The 27,145-nt window shown below is 38.8% G+C and overlaps 1 protein-coding gene across 1 annotated transcript in view; it reads left to right on the top strand.

Annotated features, from left to right (window-relative positions):
- Positions 1–20,885, top strand: part of LOC132157469 (dystonin-like) — a 199,244-nt gene extending 178,359 nt beyond the window's left edge. The window contains exons 87-105 of the mRNA XM_059566826.1: positions 208–377; positions 1,681–1,840; positions 3,641–3,835; positions 4,257–4,385; positions 5,273–5,416; positions 5,926–6,114; positions 6,196–6,325; positions 7,301–7,464; positions 7,555–7,717; positions 7,799–7,953; positions 8,041–8,115; positions 8,902–8,919; positions 9,952–10,068; positions 11,392–11,509; positions 12,137–12,244; positions 13,228–13,418; positions 13,786–13,896; positions 15,575–15,698; positions 19,831–20,885. Of these exons, the coding sequence (XP_059422809.1) occupies positions 208–377; positions 1,681–1,840; positions 3,641–3,835; positions 4,257–4,385; positions 5,273–5,416; positions 5,926–6,114; positions 6,196–6,325; positions 7,301–7,464; positions 7,555–7,717; positions 7,799–7,953; positions 8,041–8,115; positions 8,902–8,919; positions 9,952–10,068; positions 11,392–11,509; positions 12,137–12,244; positions 13,228–13,418; positions 13,786–13,896; positions 15,575–15,698; positions 19,831–20,078 (2,709 nt within the window). The 3' untranslated portion in view covers positions 20,079–20,885. The remainder of the gene's footprint in view (positions 1–207; positions 378–1,680; positions 1,841–3,640; positions 3,836–4,256; positions 4,386–5,272; positions 5,417–5,925; positions 6,115–6,195; positions 6,326–7,300; positions 7,465–7,554; positions 7,718–7,798; positions 7,954–8,040; positions 8,116–8,901; positions 8,920–9,951; positions 10,069–11,391; positions 11,510–12,136; positions 12,245–13,227; positions 13,419–13,785; positions 13,897–15,574; positions 15,699–19,830) is intronic.
- Positions 20,886–27,145: the final 6,260 nt, after the last annotated feature.

The following is a 27,145-nucleotide window of genomic DNA, read 5'->3' as shown; positions in this document are numbered from 1 at the left end:
ACACTCTGTGTGTGCTGTGTGGTGGTATGTAATTAACAGCTCAGCAGTGATTCAGATGTTCTGATGAGTCAGTCACAAACACAAAAGGCAGGATCTGATGACATCAGGCTTCCCATAAGGCCTCTCAGGATGGCTTGTGGGACACGTGCCCTTGAGCTCTGTTCGAATGACCCTTGGCCTCTGTCTGTCTTGTGTGGGGGACTGTAGGAGTTCCAGAAAGCTCTGGGCAGCAAGCATTCGGTGTATGACACCAGCAGTCGCACGGGCCGCGCTTTGAAGGACAAGACCTCCTTGAAAGATGACAACCAGAAACTGGACGACATGCTCAGTGAGCTCAGGGACAAATGGGACACAGTCTGCGGGAAATCTGTGGAGAGGTACAGCATTTAGGTGGATTTCAGGAAAACACCAGACTTTTCCCTATTCAGAAATATTTATTTCGCATAACCAAATTTGAGAGCCTGTCCTCCAAAAAAACACGACCATATAGGTCGTTTGTGCAAGCACCTTATTACGACCTATATTTACGTTTTAAAGTTAAGCGGCCTCTAGCGGGCGTAAAAATAAGGACAGTATCGCGTTGTGTCTGTCGTCATGAAATGACGTGTAACGTCATTACCAATCAAAACACACATTTATTTAAATGCAATGTGTGGGCTTTTTACACCGACATCACAGTATTTCCTACATATTTTACTAGGTGGCTTATTTGTTCGAATGACCACACCTAACCCCACCCCTAAACCTAACCCTCACAGAAATCATGCTAAATTATGATTTATTGAGCATATACATTTTTGTGCACATCCGTTCCCTGGCATCGAACCCATGATCGCGTGATTACATATCAAGGTATAACGCAATAATCTACCAACTGAGCTACACGAAACGCAAACCAGAGTGCAAATAAAAGAGTACAAAACATTGATATGAAAACGACCTTTTGCCGATAGCGGCGCAATTGTAGTATACGCTCTGATGGGTCGTATTTCAGGGATTTGGACAAACAACCTATACGAGGGTATTGGTTGGAGGACAGGTTGAAATTTAAGGCTCTTTCTGTTTTTTTTATTTTGTTTGTTTTTTTGACAGTTTATGCACATTTGCATCCAAACTCTTATTAATGAAGTGTTCCCCAGGTGTTTTATGCTTTACTTTTAGAATTGCCATTATTCTCAAAAGTGATTCTTTTTACAGTAATGGAATATGAATTTAAATCAAGCTGAAGTGATTACAAATCCCTAAAATATGTATTGTCTGGGAACACTTTACAGTGATGTCCTATTAGTAAATGTTAGTTAATGCATCAGCTAACATTGAGCAATACATTTGTTGCAGTATTTATTTGTTAATATTAGCACATAAAAATACTGTTAATTGTTAATTCATATTAGCTCAGATCCATTAAATAATATTACCAGATACAACTTTAGATTTGAATGTTTTAGTAAATGATGGAATGAATATTGTAATGTAGTTAACTAATGCTAACAAATTAAACCTCGTTGCAAAGTGTTACCCATTTTCCTTTATGCATTCTTATGAATTAAAAACTAAAATATTAATGTTGAGTAAACAATACCTTATATCAGTGTTATTTGCCAACTAACTGTATGATTCATGGTCAGACAATATGTCACAACTATGTATTTGACATCATATGGACTGTTTTTTCTACAGGCAGAATAAGCTGGAGGAGGCTCTGCTGTTCTCAGGTCAGTTCACAGATGCACTGCAGGCTCTCATCGACTGGCTTTATAAAGTGGAACCACAGCTAGCTGAAGACCAGCCTGTGCATGGAGACATAGACCTCATCCTGAACCTCATCGACAGCCATAAGGTACCCAACACGAGTTTGGCTGATTTACACAACCTGCTCCTTCATCTCTGAACTCTAGATGGATGAGTGCATGAATGAAACGGAAACATCTTGAAAAACCATCACAGTATATTACATGATTGTTTTGGCACATCTCTAGATATTTTCAATATTCTCTCATAATCTTTGTCCATTATCTTTCGTAAAATATCTGTCCCTTTGATTTAACTTCTTGGTTCTGTTCTGGGATATAATGATACTGTAGCATCATCACAGGGAGTGTAATAGGATTTGAATTAGTAGTGTTGGCGAGCCCAAACTCAAACACATCTCCACACTCGAGCTGATGAGCTAAGTGATGACCTCATTCATGTTTGGAACTGAGAACCTAAGAAAAGGTCACCAGCAATCTTCTGACTATGTTTGGTGCTGTTTACACATGATTTCTATGGATGCAGTCTAAAACTGGGTGATCTAGCCTTTTGACAACATTCTATAAATATCTCCACACTGATGCAGTCGCAAGACACGAAAGGATCGCCTAATGTGATTCATATTTCATACACCACATCATCAAAGTCACAGAGCCAGCATAATCTTTTTTTCTTTTTTTTCCGAATGACCAATGCTGATGGAAAGTCATAAGCTTCATAATTAAAGCCTGGTGATGACATGACTGCTGTTACATGCAAATATCGTAAAGCCTCCTGGGTCTTAGGAAATAATAACATTAGGCATGTGATTGATAGCAGTGGACAAGTACCTCCTAATTGGTCTTTTATGTGATGACATAAGAGGTGGACATAGACAGCACTGTACAACCTCACAAAATGTGCATGGAATGTTGATTATATTAGCCACTAATAATAGTTCTAATAAAACTTGAAATCTAATTACAAATTGACTATTTAACCCAACATGTATCCATGCTATAATTTTATGACCATTACTGTATAGACCAATGCTACTTTTGCGTCATCGAAGGGTAACGCCCCTTTTTGGGGGAAAACAAACGGATTTCCCTGATACAGAACTCGCTCCAGGGACCTTTTGTTTTTCATTGTTTCTGATGTGTACAGGCCTGTCAGACACCATTTCAAACAGATATTGTTTAGTCCTAGCCTGCGAATATTTCTAATGAAAAATCAGTTAACAGCCAAGGTAGCGTGCCTACTGAGAGCTAACATTAATCACGTAGCTGCTAGCAGCTTCGTATTTCTAAATAGTTTACAGTAGCTAGTCGACAACAAAACTGTCAATAGCTTAAATTAAGTGAAATATGATCCAAGTAAACCACCGACTCCTCTTGACATGGCCTCATCATCTAGTTTATCATACTGTGAGTGTGTTAATGACAAAAAATAGGCTACTAACTTGGTAATTCCACAAGATAATTGTAACGTTAGATGTCTGAATATTTGGCCACTGTGTGGGGTCATTAATCCAGTTTTCAACCATTTCAAAGGGACACCTCTGTCCAGTAGCTTCTTTAAATACCGCTCACGGTCCTCGGCCGGCAAAGAGAGTGTGTACGGTATGTTTGTGCCATTTTTGCTATCAAGAAACTAGAGCGAGTTCTGTATCAGGGGAATCCGTTTGTTTTCCCCCAAAAAGGGGCGTTACCCTTCGATGACGCAAAAGTAGCATTGGTCTATCACATGAGCATTAGGAGTTCTGTTATTAGAATGCATATGTATGATGATGTTGCTGCCTATGTGGATCATTCCAAATCACTCGTTTCCATTTGGGTTAGAATGCTCTCGTTGTAGGCAGCTGAATGTGGATGGGTTGACTGCATGGATTTCTCCATGTGTCCTGCAGGTGTTCCAGAAAGAGTTGGGCAAAAGGACTGGCAGCGTGCAGGCTTTGAAGCGCTCGGCCCGTGAGCTCACTGATAGCAGTCACGATGACTCGTCCTGGGTCAAAGTTCAGATGCAAGAGCTGAGCATGCGCTGGGAGACGGTCTGCAGCCTCTCTGTGTCCAAACAGACACGGCTCGAGCAGGCACTCTGCCAGGTAAGACACATGCCTCATGACCTGAAAACATCATTTTGTTTTTAGTAACAATTTCCCACATTCTTTTTGACCGTTAGAATGAAACAAGCTGCTGTAAAAACTTCTACACAGTTAGGATTGGCTAACCCTGCATGTGACATCAGAAACAAAACTAACTTACAAGAGTCAGAGTTACTGTCAGATCCAGTAGAGTTTATGTGGCTCCAGCCTTCAATGTCCAGAGCACAGTGTGACTCTTTTTTAATTTAATGGACTGTTAAGGACGCTTTTGTGTATGAAAGTAACAGTATATTTGAACTCCAAAACATAAGGTATCAGAGGGTTTTGTAATGCTCATTTATAGTCATGGTAAAGTCGTGAAAAATAGTCTTACTTATGTTGTATATACTGTACATGTAACTGTTTGTGCACTGTTCCTCAGGCTGAGGAGTTCCACTCCAGCGTTCATATCTTACTGGAGTGGCTTGCCGAGGCCGAGCAGAGCCTTCGCTTCCACGGTGCTCTGCCTGATGATGAAGAAGCCCTCCACGCTCTCATTGAACAACACAAGGCAAGTTTTCCACAACAATAACAAAGAATCCTTGTGACGTTTACCTTGTAAAACCTTTCAGTGACAATAGCATATCAGTATTTACTGGCAACGATGATGGGCCACATGAAACAAAAAAATGAAATCGTATCTGTTCTACATTACAACATTGAGTTTAAATGAAAGTGTGTGCCAGAAGGATCGTAATCTTTCTAAGACAGAACATGTGTGTGTGTGTGCGTGTGTTTTCCACAACCCTGACATTCTTTTTTTATTAGCTCCACTCATGATGTGAGGTAGTGATCCGTAGCCCGGTCTCTCTTCACGTCCAACTGAGTAACAAAAGCCATACATGGCTTCAAATCTTTATTAACTACTGCGTGCCAGGAAAGAATTCCCATATTTCATCTCATATAGTGTGATCTTATATTCAATATCAAAGTAGTTTGTTCCCCGAGACATTATTCACGTTCACAGTTTGAGAAAGCAAACATCCCGGGAGATGATATGGTTCATCTTTGGTAAAGACAGCAGTTGCTAATGATAGCTAGTAATACATAATCTCTACATTCTGGGAATAGCATGCCATCGATGGTTTGATTTTTGGTGTTGATTTTTGAAATAACAAGTAAATTAACACATTACATTTTATATTTACGCCATAATACTTTTTTATGTACTGTATGTAGTTACTTAGTATTACACATCAATTTATTTATTTGGTAAGGAGCCATATAATGAATAGAGAATAATGTATATTCAATACAATATATTCTTCTTTGTGAGCCATCTACCTTTGCCCAACACTCATCTTGAGGCATGATTTGTGTCCTGTGTGTTGTTGGAGATGGGCTACTCATTGTGTAACCACGGCCATTTGCTAATGGAAGAACTTTTGATGCATGCAGGAGTTTATGAAGAAGCTGGAGGAGAAGCGACTGGCCCTGAATAAAGCTACGAGCATGGGAGAAGCCATCCTGTCCATCTGCCACCCAGACTCCATCACCACCATCAAACACTGGAACACCATCATTAAAGCACGCTTTGAGGAGGTTCGCCCATTTCTCCCAATCATTCTGAGAAGAAGCACATCATATGTATATTTTTAGAAAAGTAGATTACTAAAAGTAGAGCATTAAGTTCTGCTCACTTCAAACCATCTGAGGGACATGTAAAATGTTCAAATGCATCCAAAGACAGATTTTTTACCACAAGAACTGTCAGAGTGAGGAAAAAATACAGAAAAAAATCAGAGATTTGACAGCACTCTCATCTGGATCAATGAATCCAGAAATGAGTTATTTTTCAAAAGTGCTCATTTTACTAACTTTATAAATACAGCAGTTCCAGGCTGACTAGAAAAACTATTTTCTGTTATTTCCAAAAGTTGTGCGAAGGCAGTCAATCAGATCTTGCTAGATTAAGAAAGTATTTTCCTGTTTTGTGTGCTGCTTCAAACATCTGGACTGGTAACCAAAGGTTGTAGGTCAGATTCCTCAGCGGATGATCCATAACTGTTAGCGCTGTGTAAAGTGTGATCAGATTTCTGTGTGATGGTCAGGTAACAGCCTGGGTCCGACAACACCAGCAGAGACTCTCCAGTGCTCTGGCTGAACTGCTGGCCACTCAAGAACTGCTGGAGAACCTGCTCAACTGGCTGCAGTGGGCTGAAACCACGCTCGGCGAGAAAGACAAGGAACCTCTTCCTCAAGAGTTAGAGGAAGTCAAAACGCTCATCGCTGAGCACCAGGTACCCTCAAGAGCTGCAACATGATCATATTATTAGTATGAATTGTAGGAATAAGCTGTTTGTGTCTCCGTTCTGCACCAGACATTCATGGAAGAGATGACCAGAAAACAACCAGATGTGGATAAAATCACCAAAACTCATAAGAGAAAAGCCACAGCGGATCCTCCGATTCAGTCTCAGATCCCAGTTCTAGGGAAAGGACGGACGCCCAGTGAGTACCAGCATCCTATCTGAGCCCCGTGTTTTCATTCAGTTTGGAACAAAAAAAACAAAAAACAAAAAAAAAACATTTTTTGTTAGTACTTAATAGAAAAGATAATGCATATTGCAAATAGACATCACAATAAACAAGATCTTTTGAAGCTGACTTTATAGGTAGTGGACTAAAATAAACATTAACAAAATTGTAACTGAAAATTCTACTTATTTAGCCTTTTTGTAATGGTGAAATTAAGTTTTAATAAAATAAACAAAAAAATTTGTCCTACATTAAGTAAGATTTTAGGTTAAGTCTAAAAATATATAATAAAAATTATCTTTTTGCTTTGTTTCTGTCTTTGGGGTCAATATTCTCAATTAATATTAAATCAAAATGTAAGTTTTAAACTAATCCATTAATAGAATTTGAGAACTAAATTTGTCTGTAACACATCAGTATTTTTGTTTGTTTTTGGTCCGAAGTAAAATCTTTTTCAGTGTACTTTTATGAATACTGTGAATACAGACATACTGCTCCTTTCACAAACTGATTTTCGCCTACTACAGTGGTGAAGTATGCAATTTGGGCACAGCCCTAGAGTAGACAAGTGGATAAAGTTTTGAGCTCATAACCAAAAAGCGCTAGGTTCAAATTCTTAAGCAACACCACAGCCCCTTTTGCCCCTCAATTATGACCCTGGGTTTACTTTGTGTCTTCTTCTGTCCTTGTGTTATGACTCTCCCATGTAATTGTCTCTTTATGATGAGCCACTTATGGTGTAGCTCTCATTTAAAAACAGCATCTGTTGAATGAACAAATGTAAATGTGTGCCCTTGAGCTACATACCAAATGACTAACTAATGCTAATGATTATTAAGTCGTACACAAAAACATCAGCAGGTTTTGTAATACAGTCCCGCAATCAGAAGTGCACTCACTGGTTGTTGAGGTTTGGCTGGTGAAGCCATTTGTTTGATTGGTCATCAGGAAAGAGATCTCCTACACAATCCATGTACACCGCAGCATCACAGGCACAAATCGAGACGAAGAACCCCCGAGTGAACCTACTGTTCAGTAAGTGGCAGCAGGTGTGGCTTCTGGCGCTGGACAGGAGGAGGAAGCTCAACGATGCTCTGGACAGACTAGAGGAGGTCAGTCGTACATACACACCTGACCTCACACCTGTCTCACACTGCTGTCAGGTGCCTTCACACTCATTTCGAACTTTTATCTGCCCTCAGCTGAAAGAGTTTGCCAACTTTGACTTTGACGTATGGAGGAAGCGCTACATGCGCTGGATGAACCACAAGAAATCACGCGTCATGGATTTCTTCCGCCGTATTGATAAAGACCAGGATGGCAAAGTCACAAGGCAGGAATTCATCGATGGCATCCTGTCCTCAAGTAAGAAAAGAAGACAAACCGTGTGTTGTTTAGGTCTAAAGTCTTTCAGGCTGTACCCTCAATGCCTCTCTGGTCCTGTAGGGTTCCCCACCAGTCGTCTGGAGATGAGCGCTGTGGCAGACATCTTTGATCGTGACGGTGATGGCTACATAGACTACTATGAGTTTGTGGCTGCTCTGCATCCCAACAAAGATGCTTACAAACCATTAACCGATGCGGACAAAATTGAAGATGAGGTCAATGTTACCAGCTTACTTTCTGGAAAGTTCTATGCAACAATTGGAATTATTGGAATTGTCTGATTTATGACTTCATGTGTTTAGGTGACTCGCCAAGTTGCAAAGTGCAAGTGTCCGAAACGCTTCCAAGTAGAGCAGATTGGCGCCAACAAATATCGGGTAAGCGACAGATTGTTCGTGCTTTCTGGATGAGTCATGAAACAGATTTAGTGTGAAACCCTTGACCGATTTTCAAAATAAGGAGACAAAAATAAAATCAGATGATCAATTACTATTACTGGTTGTGGAAACAAGGTGAGGAATGAAATAAATTGTTTGTTAACCTATATTTATATTTTTACAACAAAGGTTATCTAGTTTTCTCTGAAAATATGATGTCAAAACTGCATTTACCTCAATGCTAGAAAAAAAACCCAATCCTGATTTCACTACAAAATATGTTGTTTTTGTGGCGACAACTAAATTGTATGTAAACAGTCTAGCAGTCAAACATTCTGAATCCTGATTCCCTGTATCTAAGATGATATAATGAATGTTTTGAGGACAAGATGGAAAGTTGGTAGTGTTCCACAGACCCCTGTTAAACTGCTCCTCTACCCAAACCTTTTTGCCCCGACACTACTGTTCCCAAAGAGAATGCCATTGCATTTTTCAGTCTCTAAAATGTGAAAGTATAAGGGTTTTCCCACGGTCCACTTCTCTCCAACACTCCTAATAATCTGATCCTGTAACATTTGGTAACAGTCAGCCCGTTAATAATGTGCCTATAATTAATAAATATTTCTTCTGACCGGCTGGAGGCCTGTAACTGTGCCACTCTGAAGAAAAGTTGTACAGAAATCCTTTTGTATATATATATATATATATTTTTTTTTTTGTAAAAATCAAAAGGAGTGAACTGATATTTACTCATGTTTGTCTTTTTGCTGTTTTCCCCCACATCAGTTCTACCTTGGAAATCAGGTATACATGCATGATTTGCTTTTTGTTTAAACTGATTCACTTTCACTGTGTCTTTGAATGCCCAATATTTAAGGCTGTCTTTTAAACTCACAAGCGGATAAGCATATTTAAAGAGGTTACTCTTCCCAAAGCCAGCCATTTAGTTTGTGGCATGGCTGTGTGCAAATCTCCACTGGCACTGTTACAAATACAGATGAACATTTCTACTTCCTTAATACTAAATGATCCCAAAAATGGTTTAATGCTGATACTGTATGTCCTTAATATCTCTTATGTTGTGGCCTGAGTAATTTTAAGGCAGATTAATTTAAGACTGAGTTAAACGAGCACAAATACTTGGAAAAAAGTTTCTAGTCAACATGAAATCAACATTGAGCATTACTCAGAAAACTAAAAAAACCCTGCAATGATTGGATTTATTAATAATAAACAATTCTGTTTCTACTTTAGCTCATCAATGCAGTTTTTCTAAAATCTTGCTTTTAGTTAATACAGTAATTCGGTGACTACATACAGTATATGCATTGATCGCAATCAATTGGAATGTTTCACATTACGAAGTAAAAGGGATTGTGAATGTTTCATGTTGACTTTCTCTAGAGATGCCTAGTTTTAAGGGCATTTTAGGATGTTTTATTTTTTAGAAATCTGCTTTTGAGTTCAAATGCATTTTTCCCCGCAGCACCGCATTCTGCTTTTTTATTATAATTTGCGACAGCTTTTGCAGCATAACAGTACGCTTGCCTTCTGGTACCTGCTTAACTGACTTGACCTTATTTGAGTTCTGCTTTACGAGAGCCTCACTTATTCCTTTAACCACAGTTTGTGGCTGATATTCAAACAAGCCAGAGCTTCAGGAGAAATTTCAAGCTGAAAGATGCATGATTCCCCCTGTATGAATCACATCAAATCATGAGCTACATGCTTTCTCAGGGTGGTGTTTTGGGAAGATCCTTGACCAGCCTCATGTTTTTATTCTTCCTTTGTATTGAGAACTTTATATCACATCAACTGAAACCATTCTTTTGACAGTTTGGTCTCGTTCGCTGCTTACATGACCCCTTAATCGCCGACGAGAATATAACAAACAGGGACAATCAAAATCTAACCCCCCATCTACACGTTGCCGTTTTGGAAAGCTGTATCCTGGTAAATGGTCATCCTTAAAGCCATTTGTTGTGATTCTCTTGATCATGCTTCAAAATTCATCTTCTCCTCCACTCAATCACCAAATTCACCAATGGTATTGATTCATTCTGGGTATCACTTTGAGAATAAAGGGCTTGCAGGCCAGAGAGATGCTCAGTGTGTCGGTCATGTTGAGTGTCAGCGAGTCGATCTCAGCCATTCTTCCATATTGTTCCTATTGTGAGTGGAGCATCAGTGTTAACACACGCATCCTCTATGAGAATGGTAGTTTGTAGTTCTAGACGGTGAAACTTCTGTATGTATATTTGGCTTGTGGAAAAACTTTGGTATATGGTATGATATCTTTTTTTGAACTGAAAGCATGAGGCCATCATTTTCTGTGCTGTGAAATCCGTATGCCTTGGCCAAATCCAACTGGCAACAATCATTTGGCTTGTTGTTTTCTTTAGCTCCTATCTTTGGGATGGAGGATGAAGGGGAATGCCATGCTCAAGTGTTCCCCTACGTCTCCGTGCCAGTGCCCATATTTGTATGAAAACCGAGCCTCGGCCAGAGGGTGTAGAATGTGCTGATAGCACACCCTACTGGACACACTGATCCTGTCCACCTCATCTTAAACATGCACTAAGTAACTTTTTCTGTTGTATTAAATTTTCTCACATAAAGAAATCGGTATATCTGACAAATGTTTAACATTATGAATTTCTATGAATGTGGTTGTTTATTTAGCTAAATAATTGTTCGTGCGTTTATACGACACTTTTGAATGTGGAATAAAGTCATGGGTGACATATGCCAGCTGTTTATTAGGAAAATCTTTTGCTTTTACTTCATCCATGCCCGCAGGTGGCAGCATAAGGTCCAGAACCACTGTATAATCAGTCAGTAATACAAACTCTGAGATGACTTTGTGCACCTTTAATGACATATAATGACCCACGCCACCACACATGATGATTACATTTTTCATGATCAATCTTAAATTAGCACAAAGCCATGAATGAAACCAGTTGGATTGACCATTCATTTCACATCTTCTGGAATGAAACCAATGTTGTGTCTCAGTCACAATTCGTTTTGATCAAATGGCTCAGCAGAGCAACAAGAGGAAGCCAGAGATAAACAGAACAGAAATAGTATCTAACAGGCACTGATAATGTTGCGATTTGACTCACTGCTTCCACCACGTCTGATGGCTAGCTTTTACTCTTTTGACAAGTGTGTTACGGGGCCCAGGTTTCTGATGTTGCTCTGCTGCATGCCTGTCACTGACAAACATGACAGTATTTGAGAGGAATGATTGTGTTCTCTGTTCCTGTCCAGTTTGGAGATTCGCAGCAGCTGCGGCTGGTGAGGATCCTGCGCAGTACAGTGATGGTGCGGGTGGGTGGAGGTTGGATGGCCCTGGATGAGTTCCTGGTGAAGAATGACCCATGCAGAGGTAATGTCCACTTGATGTAATCAACTGCGGCTTACACTGTTCAGACATTGATATTGTGAATAACAAAATTGTTCAACTGTGTCTTGTTCCCACCAAGACATTATGTTGCAGACACAAAGTTTCTGTTCCAAAAACCTAGTTGGGTTTCCTATAAAGGCAGCATTTTAAACAGCATTTAATTATTATGCTGCCTTCTAAGATACCTCGTTTTGGTGAAGCCAATGCCATATAGCACTCACACCAGCTTTGTTCAATACTGAAAAGTGTAGAACAAAAAGATCAAGTCTCATTTAAAACTGGACTAGTAAGGTTCCATGTGAGTTCAGATGCTGCTTTACAGGAGGCACCTGCCAATGCAGACAGTAGAAAACAATGCAGCTCACTAGGTTTTGGAACAGAATCCAAAATTCCCAATAATTAAAGCTGTTTCAAATTTTGAGAATGTTACTGATAGATACTCTTATGTAGGCTGTAATCATTTGTTGGGGCTGATTCTTTTCTTCCTACACTCTAATTGGTTGTTTATGGGATTCTTAAAGCCTGCCGGTCTCTTCCCATGAAGCCTTTCTTTCAGAATTTCCCTTCTCCTGCTGCTTTATGTGTAATCCCGATTATCATTTCTTCTAGTTCACCACCACGGGAGTAAAATGTTGCGTTCGGAATCAAATTCTTCAATTACTCAATCTCCTATAGGTTGGCAACTCTCACACTTTCTCTCCTTGCTCCATCCCAGTGGTATGTGTGCATCCCAGTGTGTGTGTGTGTGTGTGTTTGCTGCAGTGATCCTTGAATGGTATTTTCATTAACATTAATCTCATGCTTCCCTTTCCATTGTGCAGTCTGGGACTGTTTAGCATGTGGTTTTGTGTTGTGTTGTGTCCTCTCTCACTTTCTCTGTATGTGCTTATTGTAGCTCTGTTGCAGTGCAGTGAAACTTGCTCGACAATCTCATCTATGCAAGATAATGCATTGATTCATAATTAATCACATTAAAAAGAAATATACACAACAATATATATATATATATATATATATATATATATATATATATATATATATATATATATATATATATATATATATATGTATATCATATATATATATATATATATATATATATATATATATATATATATATATATATATATGTATATCATATATCTTATATATATATATTTTTATAGATGTTTTTTGCTGCCAGTGATGTGAAATACATGCAAATCATTCCTTACATCAGACCATACCATGTTTTGCTCATTGAGTGGGTGGCCATCATTCCCCAGCCTTAAAGATGCTTCTTTTTATAAAAATCAACCAGTATCAGAACCTTTACAATGGCTTTCTGAAATAAGTTCCTGAAACTTGTTTTAAATGAATGTTTAGGTTCAAAACAAGTTGAGCTCTGTGAACAGGATCTATAGTTTGCTGTTGATTACCACAAAAAAAATGGCCTTGCCCCTCAATTTCAGTCAAACTTGTGAACAAATGTGTTTGCAGTAATTACTGTGGGGTGATTAAATTGATATAGATAACTTCACAGATCAAATAATAAACAATTTAAGGAAATCGACTTTGTACCACAGATGTTGGGCATAGACCTCAAGTTGAACTTAAGCCATAGTATTCCTTTTTCAGAGGCTTATTTTCTGAACTGTGTTAAAGGTTTTGCTGTGGTCTTGGCTCCTGGCTCATTGCACTGTTTAATGTTGTTCCTCCAGCTAAGGGCAGAACCAATGTGGAGCTGCGTGAGAAGTTTATTCTTCCAGAAGGCACCACCCAGGTGATGGCCAGTTTCCGCTACAGAGGTCGAAGGTCACGGCCTTCCTCGAGAGGTGCCTCCCCTAACAGATCCAACTCTAGCCACAACTGCCCCGCACAACCCAACCCACCCGGCTCCAACACACCCAAGGTATGGATTTCGTTGATTATTGACCAAAAAAAAAAAAAAAACACTTTTCTATTTAGACTAAACTGTTTATTATATATATTTTTATATTTAGTAGTAGTCATTCAGTATTGAATGAATCATGTTTATCATTTAAATTAATCTCACTTCATTGTTTAAATCATATGGCCTTGAAAAGTGTTGGTGTTGGTGAAAAGTGGCTGTGTTGGAAGGCAGCATAAACTTGTTTTGTCAGGAGTGTATCTGTGACATCTGCCTTACATAGCCATACATAGCCCCATCATTATTTGTTGATATATAATTGTTTCCTGAATTGTCTTTCTTTTTACTACCCTTCATCTGTGGTTGATTCCACAATTATTTCTCACAGACACTCCAACATTTAAGCCGCAATTATGATAAACCCTGGCTGACAAACAGCAAATCAGCTACTCCTCTTAAATCATCTGACTCCTTTGAGAGCCAAGGGTCATCCAATGAGGTATAGTGCTTAAGAAATGAGTGACAAATCCACATCTAATCTCCGTTTTCTGCTCCTGACCTCTGTCTCTGCCTTGTTACTGATCAAATTGCTTCCTGTGTGGATTTGGGATTTGGTTCAGTCTCTTTCTCTGGCTTTGCAGTGATGCATGGAAGTGTCCGTTATTAAGGCGGATGTGTTTGCTTTGGTCCTCTGATTCTGTAAACCTCTCTTTCGCAAAGGGGATGGTGTGATTGTCTTAAATCAAAACAGTCTGGGCCTTTTCTAAACATCATCCTCTTTCATATTCTTCAAGCACTAACTGAATAATGAACAGTTTTCTGTCCTCTTGCTGCTAAAACTTGATGCTTGTAAGATCTGTTTCTACATCCACAACTCTAAAGGGTTTCTTTCTACGGATGTGTATTGGCTGAACTTGATTCAGTGTAAGCGGTATGCTGTAATTTTCTTGTCTGTCATGCATTTATTTCATCATTCTGGACATGTACTGTAAAGCCCGACCGATATATAGTTTTGCCGATATTATCAGCTGATATGAGCCTGTTGGCGATATATCGGTATCAGCGAATATGCCGCCAATATGATTTTTTCTTTTTTTTACAGAACATATAATGCAATTTTAAATGCTTGAAATAGTGTAATTACTTAGTTTGCCAGCAGAGTGCGCTCCTTTGTTTGCTTTGAAACTTTGAATGGCCATATCTCCGTTATGGTGTGGCAAATCCACACCAAATTCAGGGGATCCCTTCAGAGGAACCCTCTGGAATGCAGTCAAGTGTATGTCTAGAGGCCATCTTTCGAATGAGACCAACCCCCACGTTGATAGCCCCCAGGGTTCGAGTGTAAAGGGGTGGTTAAATTTGCGGTCTGTCGCCAACCGATCTAGTGATCCCAGGGGGCTACCAGAGGGTGGCCTTCGAGAGGGCTCCTCAAGCTCAAGGGATCCCCGAAATTTGGTGGAGATCTGCCAGCGGGTTTGCGAGATTGTGACACCAGTCAACACTTTCACTTCATTAAGGAGATCTCTTGTTCAGGCAGCATTCAAGCGTTGTCTTATTCGACTCTAAGTGCCCTGCGAAGTAGACTTCTCATGAAATTCCGCCATGATTCCAGTTCCAAGGGGACATACACATTACATTGAAAGGGCATTAAAGTGCACAAGACGTGAATTAATATTATTTACTGAGGTATATTATGTCACACTTCACATTACTCTAGTAAATTTTATCTCTGTGTGAAGACAGTAGCAAATCCGTGAATGAATGTTCCGAAGTGAAATAAACTTCAAAGGGATTTTTTTGAATGGAACTGAATTGGATTAAAGTTGAATAAACTTCAACTTTATTGTTCAGTGCACTGATGTCAGACCTATTTTGGATATTGTTAAATTGTTAAATGCCCTGCCTCCATTAGGCTACACACTGCAAATATTTTGGGATTAACAAAAACATTGAAATACAAGTCACTCCTAAACCACCTCTGTCAAGTTCATGTTCAAGTCAGGATTTCTCTGTTGTTATGTCAAATGATGTGTTTGAATGCAGTTTCATTGCCAGCATGTTATAGTCGTATCTTAGAAAGCTCTTCTTAGCCAAAGGTTGCTGTCAGCAAACAGTTATGTGCCTCTTCATTGTCCTGTTCTAATTGACCTATTCTTCTGAATCATGACATCTTTCAGAGCACCCCTATTCAGGGCAGCAAGCTTCGTCTTCCAGGTTATTTGTCGGGAAAAGGCTTTCAGTCAGGAGAGGATGGATCCTTGATAAACACTGCAGTCATGAAGGCCAGGGGTCAAGCCATGGGTGAGTCGGACACACCTCCTGTTCTGAATATTCATAAACACTACATTGAGTTTATTGGACTCCGCTGCTTGTTATTATGAGATTATGAAGATCTGTTTTGTTGGATCAAATCTGTCAAGTATTTAACTATGCATTACCCAAAAAAGAACACAGAATATTTTTTAAATACTACTGTCTAATATGATTATGATTAATATGTGACTAGAATTGGGCTGCTCCAAATAAAGATGTTTCTAGTTGAAGTAGGCTGTCCATGTAAGATATTGGTCCACTAATAGCATGTTTAAATTAATTTAGTTACTTAATTACTTGGATTCAAGCACACTCATAAAGCTTGCTGCAAAGTACCCACAAAAGTGTGCTGGGAAAATAGGAGATATAATTATTTATTAATAAACTGGTGTTTCCTTAGTGTATCAGCTCCAAAGATGCTGACTCACCAGCTCTGCAGCAGTTTCCATACGGCACTTTCCATATAATTAGATAATTTTACATAATAATTACATAGTTTTTTATGTGAACTGGTTAATTTTGAAGTAGACATATCAAGCTATACATACATATATATATATATATATATATATATATATATATATATATATATATATATATATGAAGAGTTTGGTTCCAAAACGCGATACACGCCATTAATACATGTAAATTTTTTAATTTACACAAAATGCAATATTCGCTGAGTTATAAGGTCATGTTTTCTCCCTTTTCCCAAACCACATCAAACGTGCGCATCTCATCAGTAAAGCCAGTTCTGTGATTAATAGTACCAGTAAATCTCAATCACGTGCTTTCAGATGGAAATCATTCAGATGCATTTAATACACAGAGCCGTAGATCACTGACAAGCTACATTTATCATTTACGTTCATTAGATGAATCGCATTCGATTATGAACGTGATATTGCATAGCTTGTCAGTGATAGTGTTTTTATTAATGCCATTTATGTTTTTGTTAATACACCATATAGTACTAGTCAACTAAATGAATTTACCATGGCAAAGATGAATGCACTTTTGGAAGCTTATGATTGACCAAGTTCAGAGGCTGTCATATGTGGATCAACTTACTATGTTGTGTATACACTCTGCTTGCCTCTTTTGATCTCAACCGAGTGTCAACTACTGCTACTCACAAATCAGGCAACCACCTGGACCTTATTTATACACGAAACTGCTCTACTGATCATGTTCTGGTTACTCCACTGCACACGTCGGATCACTTCCTCCTCACTCTTAACCTCAACATGATCCCTGACACATCACTTGCCCGTCCACATGTCATCTTTCAACGTAACCTACGAACACTGTCACCCTCCCGGCTATCTGCAATGGTTTCATCTTCACTTTCTTCCCCTGAACTGTTTGCATCTTTGAACATTACTACTGATACTTTCTGCTCCACTCTTACATCTTGTTTAGACACTGTTTGCCCCTTATCTTCCAGGCCAGCCCGTAACACCCCTTCTGCCCCTTGGTTATCTGATGTTCTACGCGAACACCGTTCTAAGCTTAGAGCTTTTAAGCTTGTGGCGCAAGTCAAAGGGTGTGGCGCAAGTCCAAAAATACTACTGACCTTATTGAGTATCAGTCACTCCTATCTTCTTTCTCTGCTAATGTCTCCTCTGCTAAAATGACATACTACCATAACAAAATTAACAATTCATCTAACTCTCGCATGCTTTTTAAAACATTTTCCTCACTTATTTGTCCTCCTCCTCCCCCTCCTGCTTAATCTCTAATAGCTGACGACTTTGGAACGTTTTTCATTAATAAAATTACACATATTAATGCACAATTTTCCACACCACAATCAGTCAAGCTCATATCACCAGCAAACTTACACTCATTTACATCCTTCTCTTCACTCTCTGAGGCAGAAGTCTCTAAACTCATCCTTTCTAATCACCCTACAACTTGCCCGCTTGATCCTATTCCATCTCATCTCCTTCAAGCCATTTCTCCTGCAGTTGTACCTGCACTCACTCACATCATCAACACTTCCCTCCACACTGATGTTTTCCCCTCGTCATTTAGACAGGCACGTATAACTCCACTTCTTAAGAAACCCAACCTCAACCCATCTCTTTTAGAGAACTACAGACCAGTTTCCCTTCTTCCTTTTATTGCAAAAACACTTGAAAGAGCTGTGTTCAACCAAGTCTCTACATTTATCACACACAACAACCTCCTTGACAGCAACCGATCTGGCTTCAGAAGTGGACATTCAACTGAGACGGCCTTGCTCTCAGTTGTTGAAGCTCTAAGACTGGCAAGAGCAGAATCCAAATCTTCAGTACTTATCCTGCTTGATCTGTCCGCTGCTTTTGACACGGTTAACCACCAGATCCTCCTATCAACCCTACTGGCAAATGGCATCTCAGGAACCACACTTCAATGGTTTGAGTCTTACCTATCAGATAGGTCCTTCAAAGTATCTTGGAGAGGTGAGTGTCCAAGTCTCAACATCTATCTACTGGGGTGCCACAGGGATCAGTTCTTGGACCACTTCTCTTCTCTGTCTACATGGCATCATTAGGTTCTGTCATTCAGAAACATGGCTTTTCATACCACTGCTATGCTGATGACACTCAACTCTACCTCTCATTCCATCCTGATGATCCGATTCTAACAGACATTTCTTCCTGGATGATGGACCATCACCTTCAACTCAACCTTGCCAAGACAGAACTGCTTGTGATTCCAGCAAACCCATCGTTCCATCACAATTTCACCATCAAGTTAGGCACATCAACCATAACTCCTTCAAAAACAGCTAGAAGCCTTGGAGTTATGATTGATGATCAGCTGAATTTCTCAGACCACATTGCTAAAACTGTCCGATCCTGCAGATTTGCTTTATTCAACATCAGGAAGATCAAGCCCTTTCTTTCGGATCATGCTGCACAACTCCTTGTTCAAGCTCTTGTTCTGTCCAGGCTGGACTATTGCAATGCCCTCTTGGCAGGTCTTCCAGCCAATTCTATCAAACCTTTACAAATAATTCAGAACGCGGCAGCAAGATTAATTTTTTATGAGCCAAAAAGAATACACGTCATACCTCTGTTTTAACAATTTGCACTGGCTTCCAATAGCTGCTCGCATAAAATTCAAGGCATTGATGTTTGCCTACAAAACTACCACTGGCTCTGCACCCATTTACCTAAATTTGTTACTTCAGACTTATGTGCCTCTAGAAGCTTGCGTTCTGCAAGTGAACGTCGCTTGATTGTGCCATCCCAAAGAAGCACAAAGTCACTTTTACGGACTTTTAAGTTAAATGTTCCCTTCTGGTGGAATGAACTCCCCAACTCAATCCGAGCAGCTGAGTCCTTAGCCATCTTCAAGAATCGGCTTTAAACACATCTCTTGCATCTTTATTTGACCCTCTAACTTTAACACTCACTATTCTAATTCTACTCTTAAAAAAATCTAACTACCTTTCTAATCTTTTTATATTCTATTTTCTTTTCATTCATTATGCAATTGTATTTGTATGTGTGTGTGTATGTGCAAAGACCTCTAATTAGCTTGCTCTATTCTTTTTTATTTTTTATTCTATCTGTTTTCTTTTTATTTATTATATTATTTAAAATCCCATGCTACGTGTACTGTGTTAACCTAACTGAGACTTGTTATAGCACTTATATATCATTGCTCTCTTTGTTGTTTCTGATTGCTTCCACTGTCTTCATCTGTAAGTCGCTTTGGATAAAAGCGTCTGCTAAATGAATAAATGTAAATGTAAATGTGTATTTTCATCCATTTTAATATGAAAAATAACTTTTATATTGATTCAATGGATTTTGGGAAAAAAATAATACAATTTGATAATAAATCTTTGAAAATCAAAACCTGGATTTTAATTTTTATTGTTATTATAACCTAAAAATGCCATGTGAAAGTTTGAAACAGAAAAAAGTGTTTTTCATCTTGCCACTTTCTATGCATTTGGGTTCATTTTTGTGACACACTTCAGTGCACAGAGACCGAGACGACACAAAATCTAAACACAATCACCATCGAAAGGTTGAAAAAGTATAAATTTTTATCATGAGCCATTAAATGGATGTCAGTATCATAGTACTGAGATGTAACTGGCTTTGAACTTTCTCCTCAGGGTTGAGTAAGATCCCAGGCAGCAAAGCAGGAAGCCGAGGGAGCAGCCGCCGTGGCAGTGACGCCTCGGACTTTGATATTTCAGACATCCAGTCGGTTTACTCGGACATGTCGGAGACAGTGACAGACTCAGGACGCCCAACCCCACGCTCAGCCTCACGCCAACATGGAGGCAAACCCTCCAAAATCCCAACTCCCCAACGGAGGAGCACCCCTACTAGCAAACTGGCCAAGACCACCAAGAGATAGTCAACAGTCCAGTCGGCAGAATCGGCCTTGTTCCAGGCCTCATTTTTTGACAGCACTTGGTTAGCGCACACTAAACCAAGACTGGACAGATTTAGATTGACACTAAAGACTGCCAAGTGTTATGTTATCGTTTTTAAAAAGCGTAGCAAGATGTAAATTATTCTGTTGTGAACATAAAAAAGGAACTTCATGTGGGGTGTGTGTGTGTGTGTGATTGTGTGTGTGTGGAATGCAACGGCTTTGTGTATTTGTCCTGTAATTTACGTGAATGTTGCGGCAATAATATTTTGTTCGATCCCTGGGAAAAGTCAGCCAACACAAGAAGATTGTATGTTGTTAGGTAACACTTTTCCACATGTTTGCGTTGAGGTAGAAGCTGAATGTACAGTTGTTTGCTCCAGCGGACATGCTTGTTGGCGATAATATGCCTTTGTATTCTGCCAGGACACCACAATTATTTATTCGTCTATTTAAAGTGCAATGACCAGCTGCTGTTTGCATTTAAAGGGCAATTCGATACCACTGCTACACTACAACTGTAATCCATGCTATTATACACTACAGTTAATCCTGATCATGGCCATTAAACTTGCATATAAAACAACCGTCTGTAGCACCCACAGTAATGTTTGTTTCGATCAAATCACAGATTGTGTGCCACCTTACTGTGACTACAACTTTCTGACTAAAAGCATTCATAAGTGCAATCATGCCTGTGTGCTCTATGGTTCCTTTTTGCCTGAGTGATGCAAATTACTCAACTTTTTGTAATAAATATGCTTGCTGAAAGCTCAACAATATATACAACCTTTAAAGTCTCATTAGTTTCCATCTGTCCAAGGTCTCTGACGTCTGTGAAACATCCAAGCGAAGACGCATTTTGACTGAGGCACATTTACGCAACAATGTCTCAGGCTGGTGATTAACAAGTCTAAGAAGAAGATAAACGTTTATGAGACTAAAGTGTGCGTTGCCAGCTTCGTAGCCTGTGGCAGTCACTTTGCCAGTAAATAGGACCAAAAGAATCTTGTGTAAAGTTGCCAGATGGCATATGGATTAATGTTAGTGTGTGGGAGTCTAATCAGATGAGAAGACATGAGGTCAGTGATGCCGTGCCGTTAATCCTCAACATCCTCCTATAGGATATGACAGCCTAGTCCTGCACAACACCTTGTGATTTGGTTTTTGTCAAGGTCTACATAAATCACTAACTGTTTGATATCATGATACCATAAAGTGAATGGTTTGGCATAGATTCAATGTGTTGCATCATAAACTAGAAAACCAAAGCATTTTTGTTTCTTCCCTGTTTTACAAGTATGTCCTTTTAATTCCAGTTTATAGAGTACTTTATTTTTCATTATTATGAAACATTTTGCTTGAAGCCATTAGATTTATTTTTAACATTACTGGCTGTAGTATTAGAGATTTATGTATAGCCCAAGCAGATAAAATTGCGGTTAGGTCACTTTATTGCTTTTATAAACAGTCACCAGCGGCAATATGTTAAAACACATGTTTAATAAAAAGAATTGGATTAATCAATTCTTCCACCAAATGATGTACAATACTTCATTATTCTAAGTCTAGATGGATAAAATTAATTTCATGATTGGCTGGTTTCTACACAATTTCCTAAAGCTGAAGTGCAAGGTACGTTGATATAATAAGCACTTTTGAGGAGGAACTAATCGGTGGATTTGGTAAAGTTGGCCAGGTTAGTGACATCAGTCCGACTGTGAACGCCTGTAGCTGTAGGCTGGAACTAATCCACTGCGTCCTCAGTGACACTGATGTCAGGAGAAAATAAAGATTTTTTCAATCACTTTTACTTTCAACGACAAAACACCTGCATTGCTTATGAGCACAGAGAAAATGGTGGACAACGTACAACTGGCTGAGGGAGGCAATATGTTAATATGGGACAGTCCGTCAGTGGTTGTGGGTGTGGTCTAAGCATTATGATGCATACTGCTCAAAAAATCAAAAGGCCTTAATAACTGAGATCGTTTAGGTTGTTTATGACTGTACAGTGTTTTTCCCCACATACTTCTAAGTCACATTTAAATGCAAACACCATGTACAAGTGAATTCTGTCCCCTATTTGTTTCTATGCTTTGCCACGGCATTTACATCCCGCGGTAACTAGGATATACACAAGCTCCAGTCTGGATCCAGAACACCTGAGAAGAGATGATGCTGACCCTGAATCAACAAACAGAACTAACAAATATTGCTACAAGTGTGATTGCATCATATAATAATTGCTGTTAATAGTGTTCATCGTCTGGTTTACTACGTGTTGTATAATTTATTTTTTTTTAAATCCTGTCATACGCGCACAAACTGACAGTCACCACTTACTAAGTTACTTAGTAAGTAAGTAAGCTACTACTAAATATTGTAGAAACGTAATTTTCTGTAAAGTTGCTTTGTAGTGATTTGTATCGTAAAAAGCGCTATACCAATAAACTTGAATTGAATTTAATTGAATTTAATTGAATTTAAGGCACACAGTGGACAGGTAAAGCCAGGTGTTCACTAATCACTCAAAAAATTAACAAAGAATGCATGTCTGCAGTATGGGCATGTTTGATTAAGTACTCTTATAACAAATAACGGTTGCACTTTATTTTACAGTACGTGTACTAACATGTACTTATAGTGTACTTACAGTGTATTTATCTAAGAAAGTTCTGGTAATACAAGGTAACTACATGGGGTAGGGTTAGGTTTAGGGGTAGGTTTACGTTTAGTACCTAGTTATTACATAGTAATTGTAATTACTATAATAAAGTACATAGTATGTACATGAGGAACAGGACTGTAAAATAAAGTGCTACCCAAATAACTTTACCATCCAGACAGATCATAAACTTGCTGATGTGGAGCCCTTCTCGAGGGAGAAGATGACCTGGAGAGCTTTTGATGGTTCCTGACTCTCATTCCCATCATCTGTCACCAATCTTAAAGATGAGTTAGAAAATGACAAAAAGGCCAGTAATGAATCAACACGTGTCAAGGCCTGTGTCCCATTTCAAATGATCCATGTTTAAAAGAAGATGCAGTGCTACAAATGGTGATTCCTTATGTGGATACAGGCTGGCCTAATTATGTCACCGATTTTCCAGAAAGCATTTACGGCTGTTTCTCATCTACATTAAAGATGTTCCCACCACATCCGATGGTTTATGACTTTATGTTGATTACACAAGTCCTAAAGGATGAACTGAGAGGATCCGTGATGATTGCTGACAGCCTGAGTATGGCCATGTAAAGGAGGTCAAATCTGTAAAGACTGTCAAGTGATAAATCCATCACAAATATAAAACAATAAAAAAATACTGACATTGCTTGACAGGCTGCGCTCGAAAAGCAAAAAAAGTGGTATTGAATTTTGTGGCCAACTTTCTCAAAAGGCAGACAGCTTTTGAGAAATGACAACAGTTGATGAAAAGTAAAGGAGAATTAAAGGGATCATATCACGTTGCTAAAAATAACATACTTTGTGTATTTGGTGTAATGCAATGTGTTTATGCGGTTTAAAGTAAAAAAAAAAAACATAATTATGTGTGAAAACACATAATTATTGTTGCTCCTTCTGAAACGAATAGATTTTTACAAACACTCATCATTCTAAAAAGTTAGGTGTGCCGATTGGCCAGCTATCCAGTGCGTTGTGATTGGCCGAATCACAGTCCTCAAGCGTGTGACAGAAATTTTATGCTTCTTATCATACTGTGATGCCATGTCCCGGCACTACAAGACAAAACCAATAAAATCCATTACAAACGAGGCATTTGTTGCATCTAGTGGCGACATAATTACTGATTGTAGTGACTAATGTACTGTCTTTTTATGCGTTGTGCTGCGTGAACATAAAAGGCAAGGCAAGTTTATTTATATAGCACATTTCATACACAATGGTAATCCAAAGAGCTTTACATAAAAGAAAGTAAAATAATAATGAAGAAAAATAATAACAAGAATAAAACAAGCAATTTTTTATCTTTTACAATTATTAAAAAATGTGCTTATTTAAAATGAATTTAAAACGGTTAGAAAATTATTTTACATAAAATAAAATAAAAACACAGTGAAAATATAGTGCAATCAGTTTGGACATTGCACAGTGCTCATTCAATAAATGCACAGCTAAACAGATGAGTTTTAAGTCTAGATTTAAATGTGACTAGTGTTTTAGCACATCTGATCTCTTCTGGGAGCTGATTCCAACTGCGGGCAACATGGTAACTAAAGGAGGACTCCCCTTGTTTTGTGTGAACCCTTGGTATTTCTAACTGACTCGATCCTAGTGATCTGAGTGGTCTGTTATGTTTATATTCAGTGAATATATCTGCAATATATTTCGGTCCTAGGTCATTTAGTGACTTATATACGAGTAAAAGTACTTTAAAATCAATCCTAAATGTAACTGGAAGCCAGTGTAAGGACCTGAGGACTGGTGTGATATGCTCTGTGATATTTTCTGGTTCTAGTCAGAATCCTGGCAGCAGCGTTCTGGATGAAAACCATGTCTGCAAACATCAAGCGCTACTCTACACTGCTCAAAACTCACGTCTGAATAATCAGTGGCAAATAGGGCTGTCAAAAATTATTAGACTTTAGAATATTCGTCAAAAAAAAAATCCACAATTTTAGGTCTGCGTCAGCAGTCAGGCAGCCTTATCAGTGGTGCACATAATGCCATGATGATGTATTTGTATTTTAATGCTTTTGCTAATCTATCCAGTTGAACCCACTAGATGCAGCGCTACTACGTTGTTATTTCAATATATTGTGTAAATTGTGAGCATCAGTGTGGAGAAGATGTTGTTTACGCCAAAACTGAAACCAAGCCGTTCAAGGACTTGTGTAAAGCATCAACAAGTGTTGACATTTCCCAACACCACAGCAGTAATGACTTTATGAACGACTTTACTTCTAAGATCAATAGTATTAGAGATAAAATTGTAACCATGCACCTGTCAGCTATAGTATCACATCAGATAGCGTGCTATAGATCACCTGAGGAACAATACCATTCATTCTCAACTATAGGAGAGGAAGAATTGTATAAACCTGTTAAATCATCTAAACCAACAACATGTATGTTAGAATCTATTCCATCTAAGCTCCTAAAAGAGGTGCTTCCAGAAGTCATAGATCCTATTCTGACTATTATTAATTCCTCATTGTCATTAGGATATGTCCCCAAAACCTTCAAACTGGCTGTTATTAAGCCTCTCATTAAAAAAAACACAACTTGACCCCAAAGAACTAGTTAATTACAGACCAATCTCGAACTTCGATTTTCTATCCAAGATAATAGAAAATGTAGTATCCTCACAATTATATTCCTTCTTAGAGAAAAATGGTATCTGTGAGGATTTCCTATCATGATTTAGACCGTATCATAGTACTGAGACTGGTCTAATTAGAGTTAAAAATGACCTGCTCTTATCATCTGATTGTGGTTGTATCTCTCTATTAGTGTTATTGGATCTTAGCACTGCGTTCAACACTACTGACCACAACATTCTTTTGAATAGACTAGAAAACTTTGTTGGCATTAATGGAAGTGCATTAGCATGGTTTAAATCGTACTTATAATGACCACCATCAATTCGTAGCAGTGAATGAAGAGGTATCATATTGATCACAAGTGCAGTATGGAGTACCTCAAGGCTCAGTACTAGGGCCATTACTCATCACGCTCAACATGTTGCCCTTGGGATATATCATCAGGAAACACAGTGTTAGCTTTCACTGTTATGCTGATGATATTCAGCTTTATATTTCTTCGCAGCCCGGCTAAACATACCAATTTGAAAAACTAGCAAAATGCATAGTTGATTCAAAAAAAAAAAGGATGATGAATAATGTCTTACTGCTAAATTCTGAAAAAAAACAGAGGTGTTAATAATAGGACCTTAAAACTCTGCATGTAATAACCTAGAACACTGTCTAAGACTTGATGGCTGCTCTGTCAATTCTTCAGTTAGAAACCTGTTTGTGCTATTTGATCGCAATCTTTCCTTAGAAAGCCACATTTCTAGCATTTGTAACACTGCAATTTTCTAAATCTAAATTACGACCTATGCTCTCAATGTCAAATGCAGAAATGTTAATCCATGTGTTTATGACCTGAATGGATGCAGTTTAAATCTAGATTAAAGACTCATCTCTTTAACCTGGCTTACACATAACACACTAATACGCTTCTAATATCCAAAGCCGTTAGGCTGCATTAATTAGGTAAACCGGAACCGGGAACACTTCCCATAACACCCAATGTACTTGCTACATCATTAGAAGAATGGTATCTACGCTAATATTTGTCTGTTTCTCTCTTATTCCGAGGTCACTGTAGCCACCAGATCCAGTCTGTATCCAGATCAGAGGGTCACTGCAGTCACCCGGATCCAGTACGTATCCAGACCAGATGGTGGATCAGCACCTAGAAAGGACCTCTACATCCCTGAAATACAGCGGAGACCAGGACAACTAAAGCCCCAGATACAGATCCCCTGTAAAGACCTTGTCTCAGATGACCACCGGGACAAGACCACAGGAACCAGTGCCTTTGGCTTGCTTAGTTGGGAACACTTCATTTACAGCAATATCTTTGATTGCAAATGATTGCAAAGATACTATTTAAACTGAACTGAGCTGGATGATGACATCACTGAATTCAATGATGACCTGCCTTTAACTGTCATTTTGCATTATTGACACACTGTTTTCCCTGATTAATGTTGTTCAGTTGATTTGACACAATCTGTTTTGTTTAAAGCACTATATAAATAAAGGTGACTTGACTTGACACAGAAAACATATTTGTCACATTATCTAGAGGGACATCTTTTAGTGTTGGGCTCTAGCACAAGAGAGCGGCATGTTTAGAACGCCATTGTGACGAGTGGGGCGGGGCCGACAGACGTGGGAACAGGAGCGAGGCCGGTGGAGTGATTGGAAATGAGCGACACCTGTTCGACCCACCGGTCTCGAGTCCTACGGAGGAGATGGAAGGATATAAAACAGGAGCGACGACAGTGAAGGACGGG

Source organism: Carassius carassius, chromosome 14 (genome assembly GCF_963082965.1).
Source record: "Carassius carassius chromosome 14, fCarCar2.1, whole genome shotgun sequence".
Taxonomy (NCBI): domain Eukaryota; kingdom Metazoa; phylum Chordata; class Actinopteri; order Cypriniformes; family Cyprinidae; genus Carassius; species Carassius carassius.
This window is presented reverse-complemented; position numbering and strand designations above follow the sequence as displayed.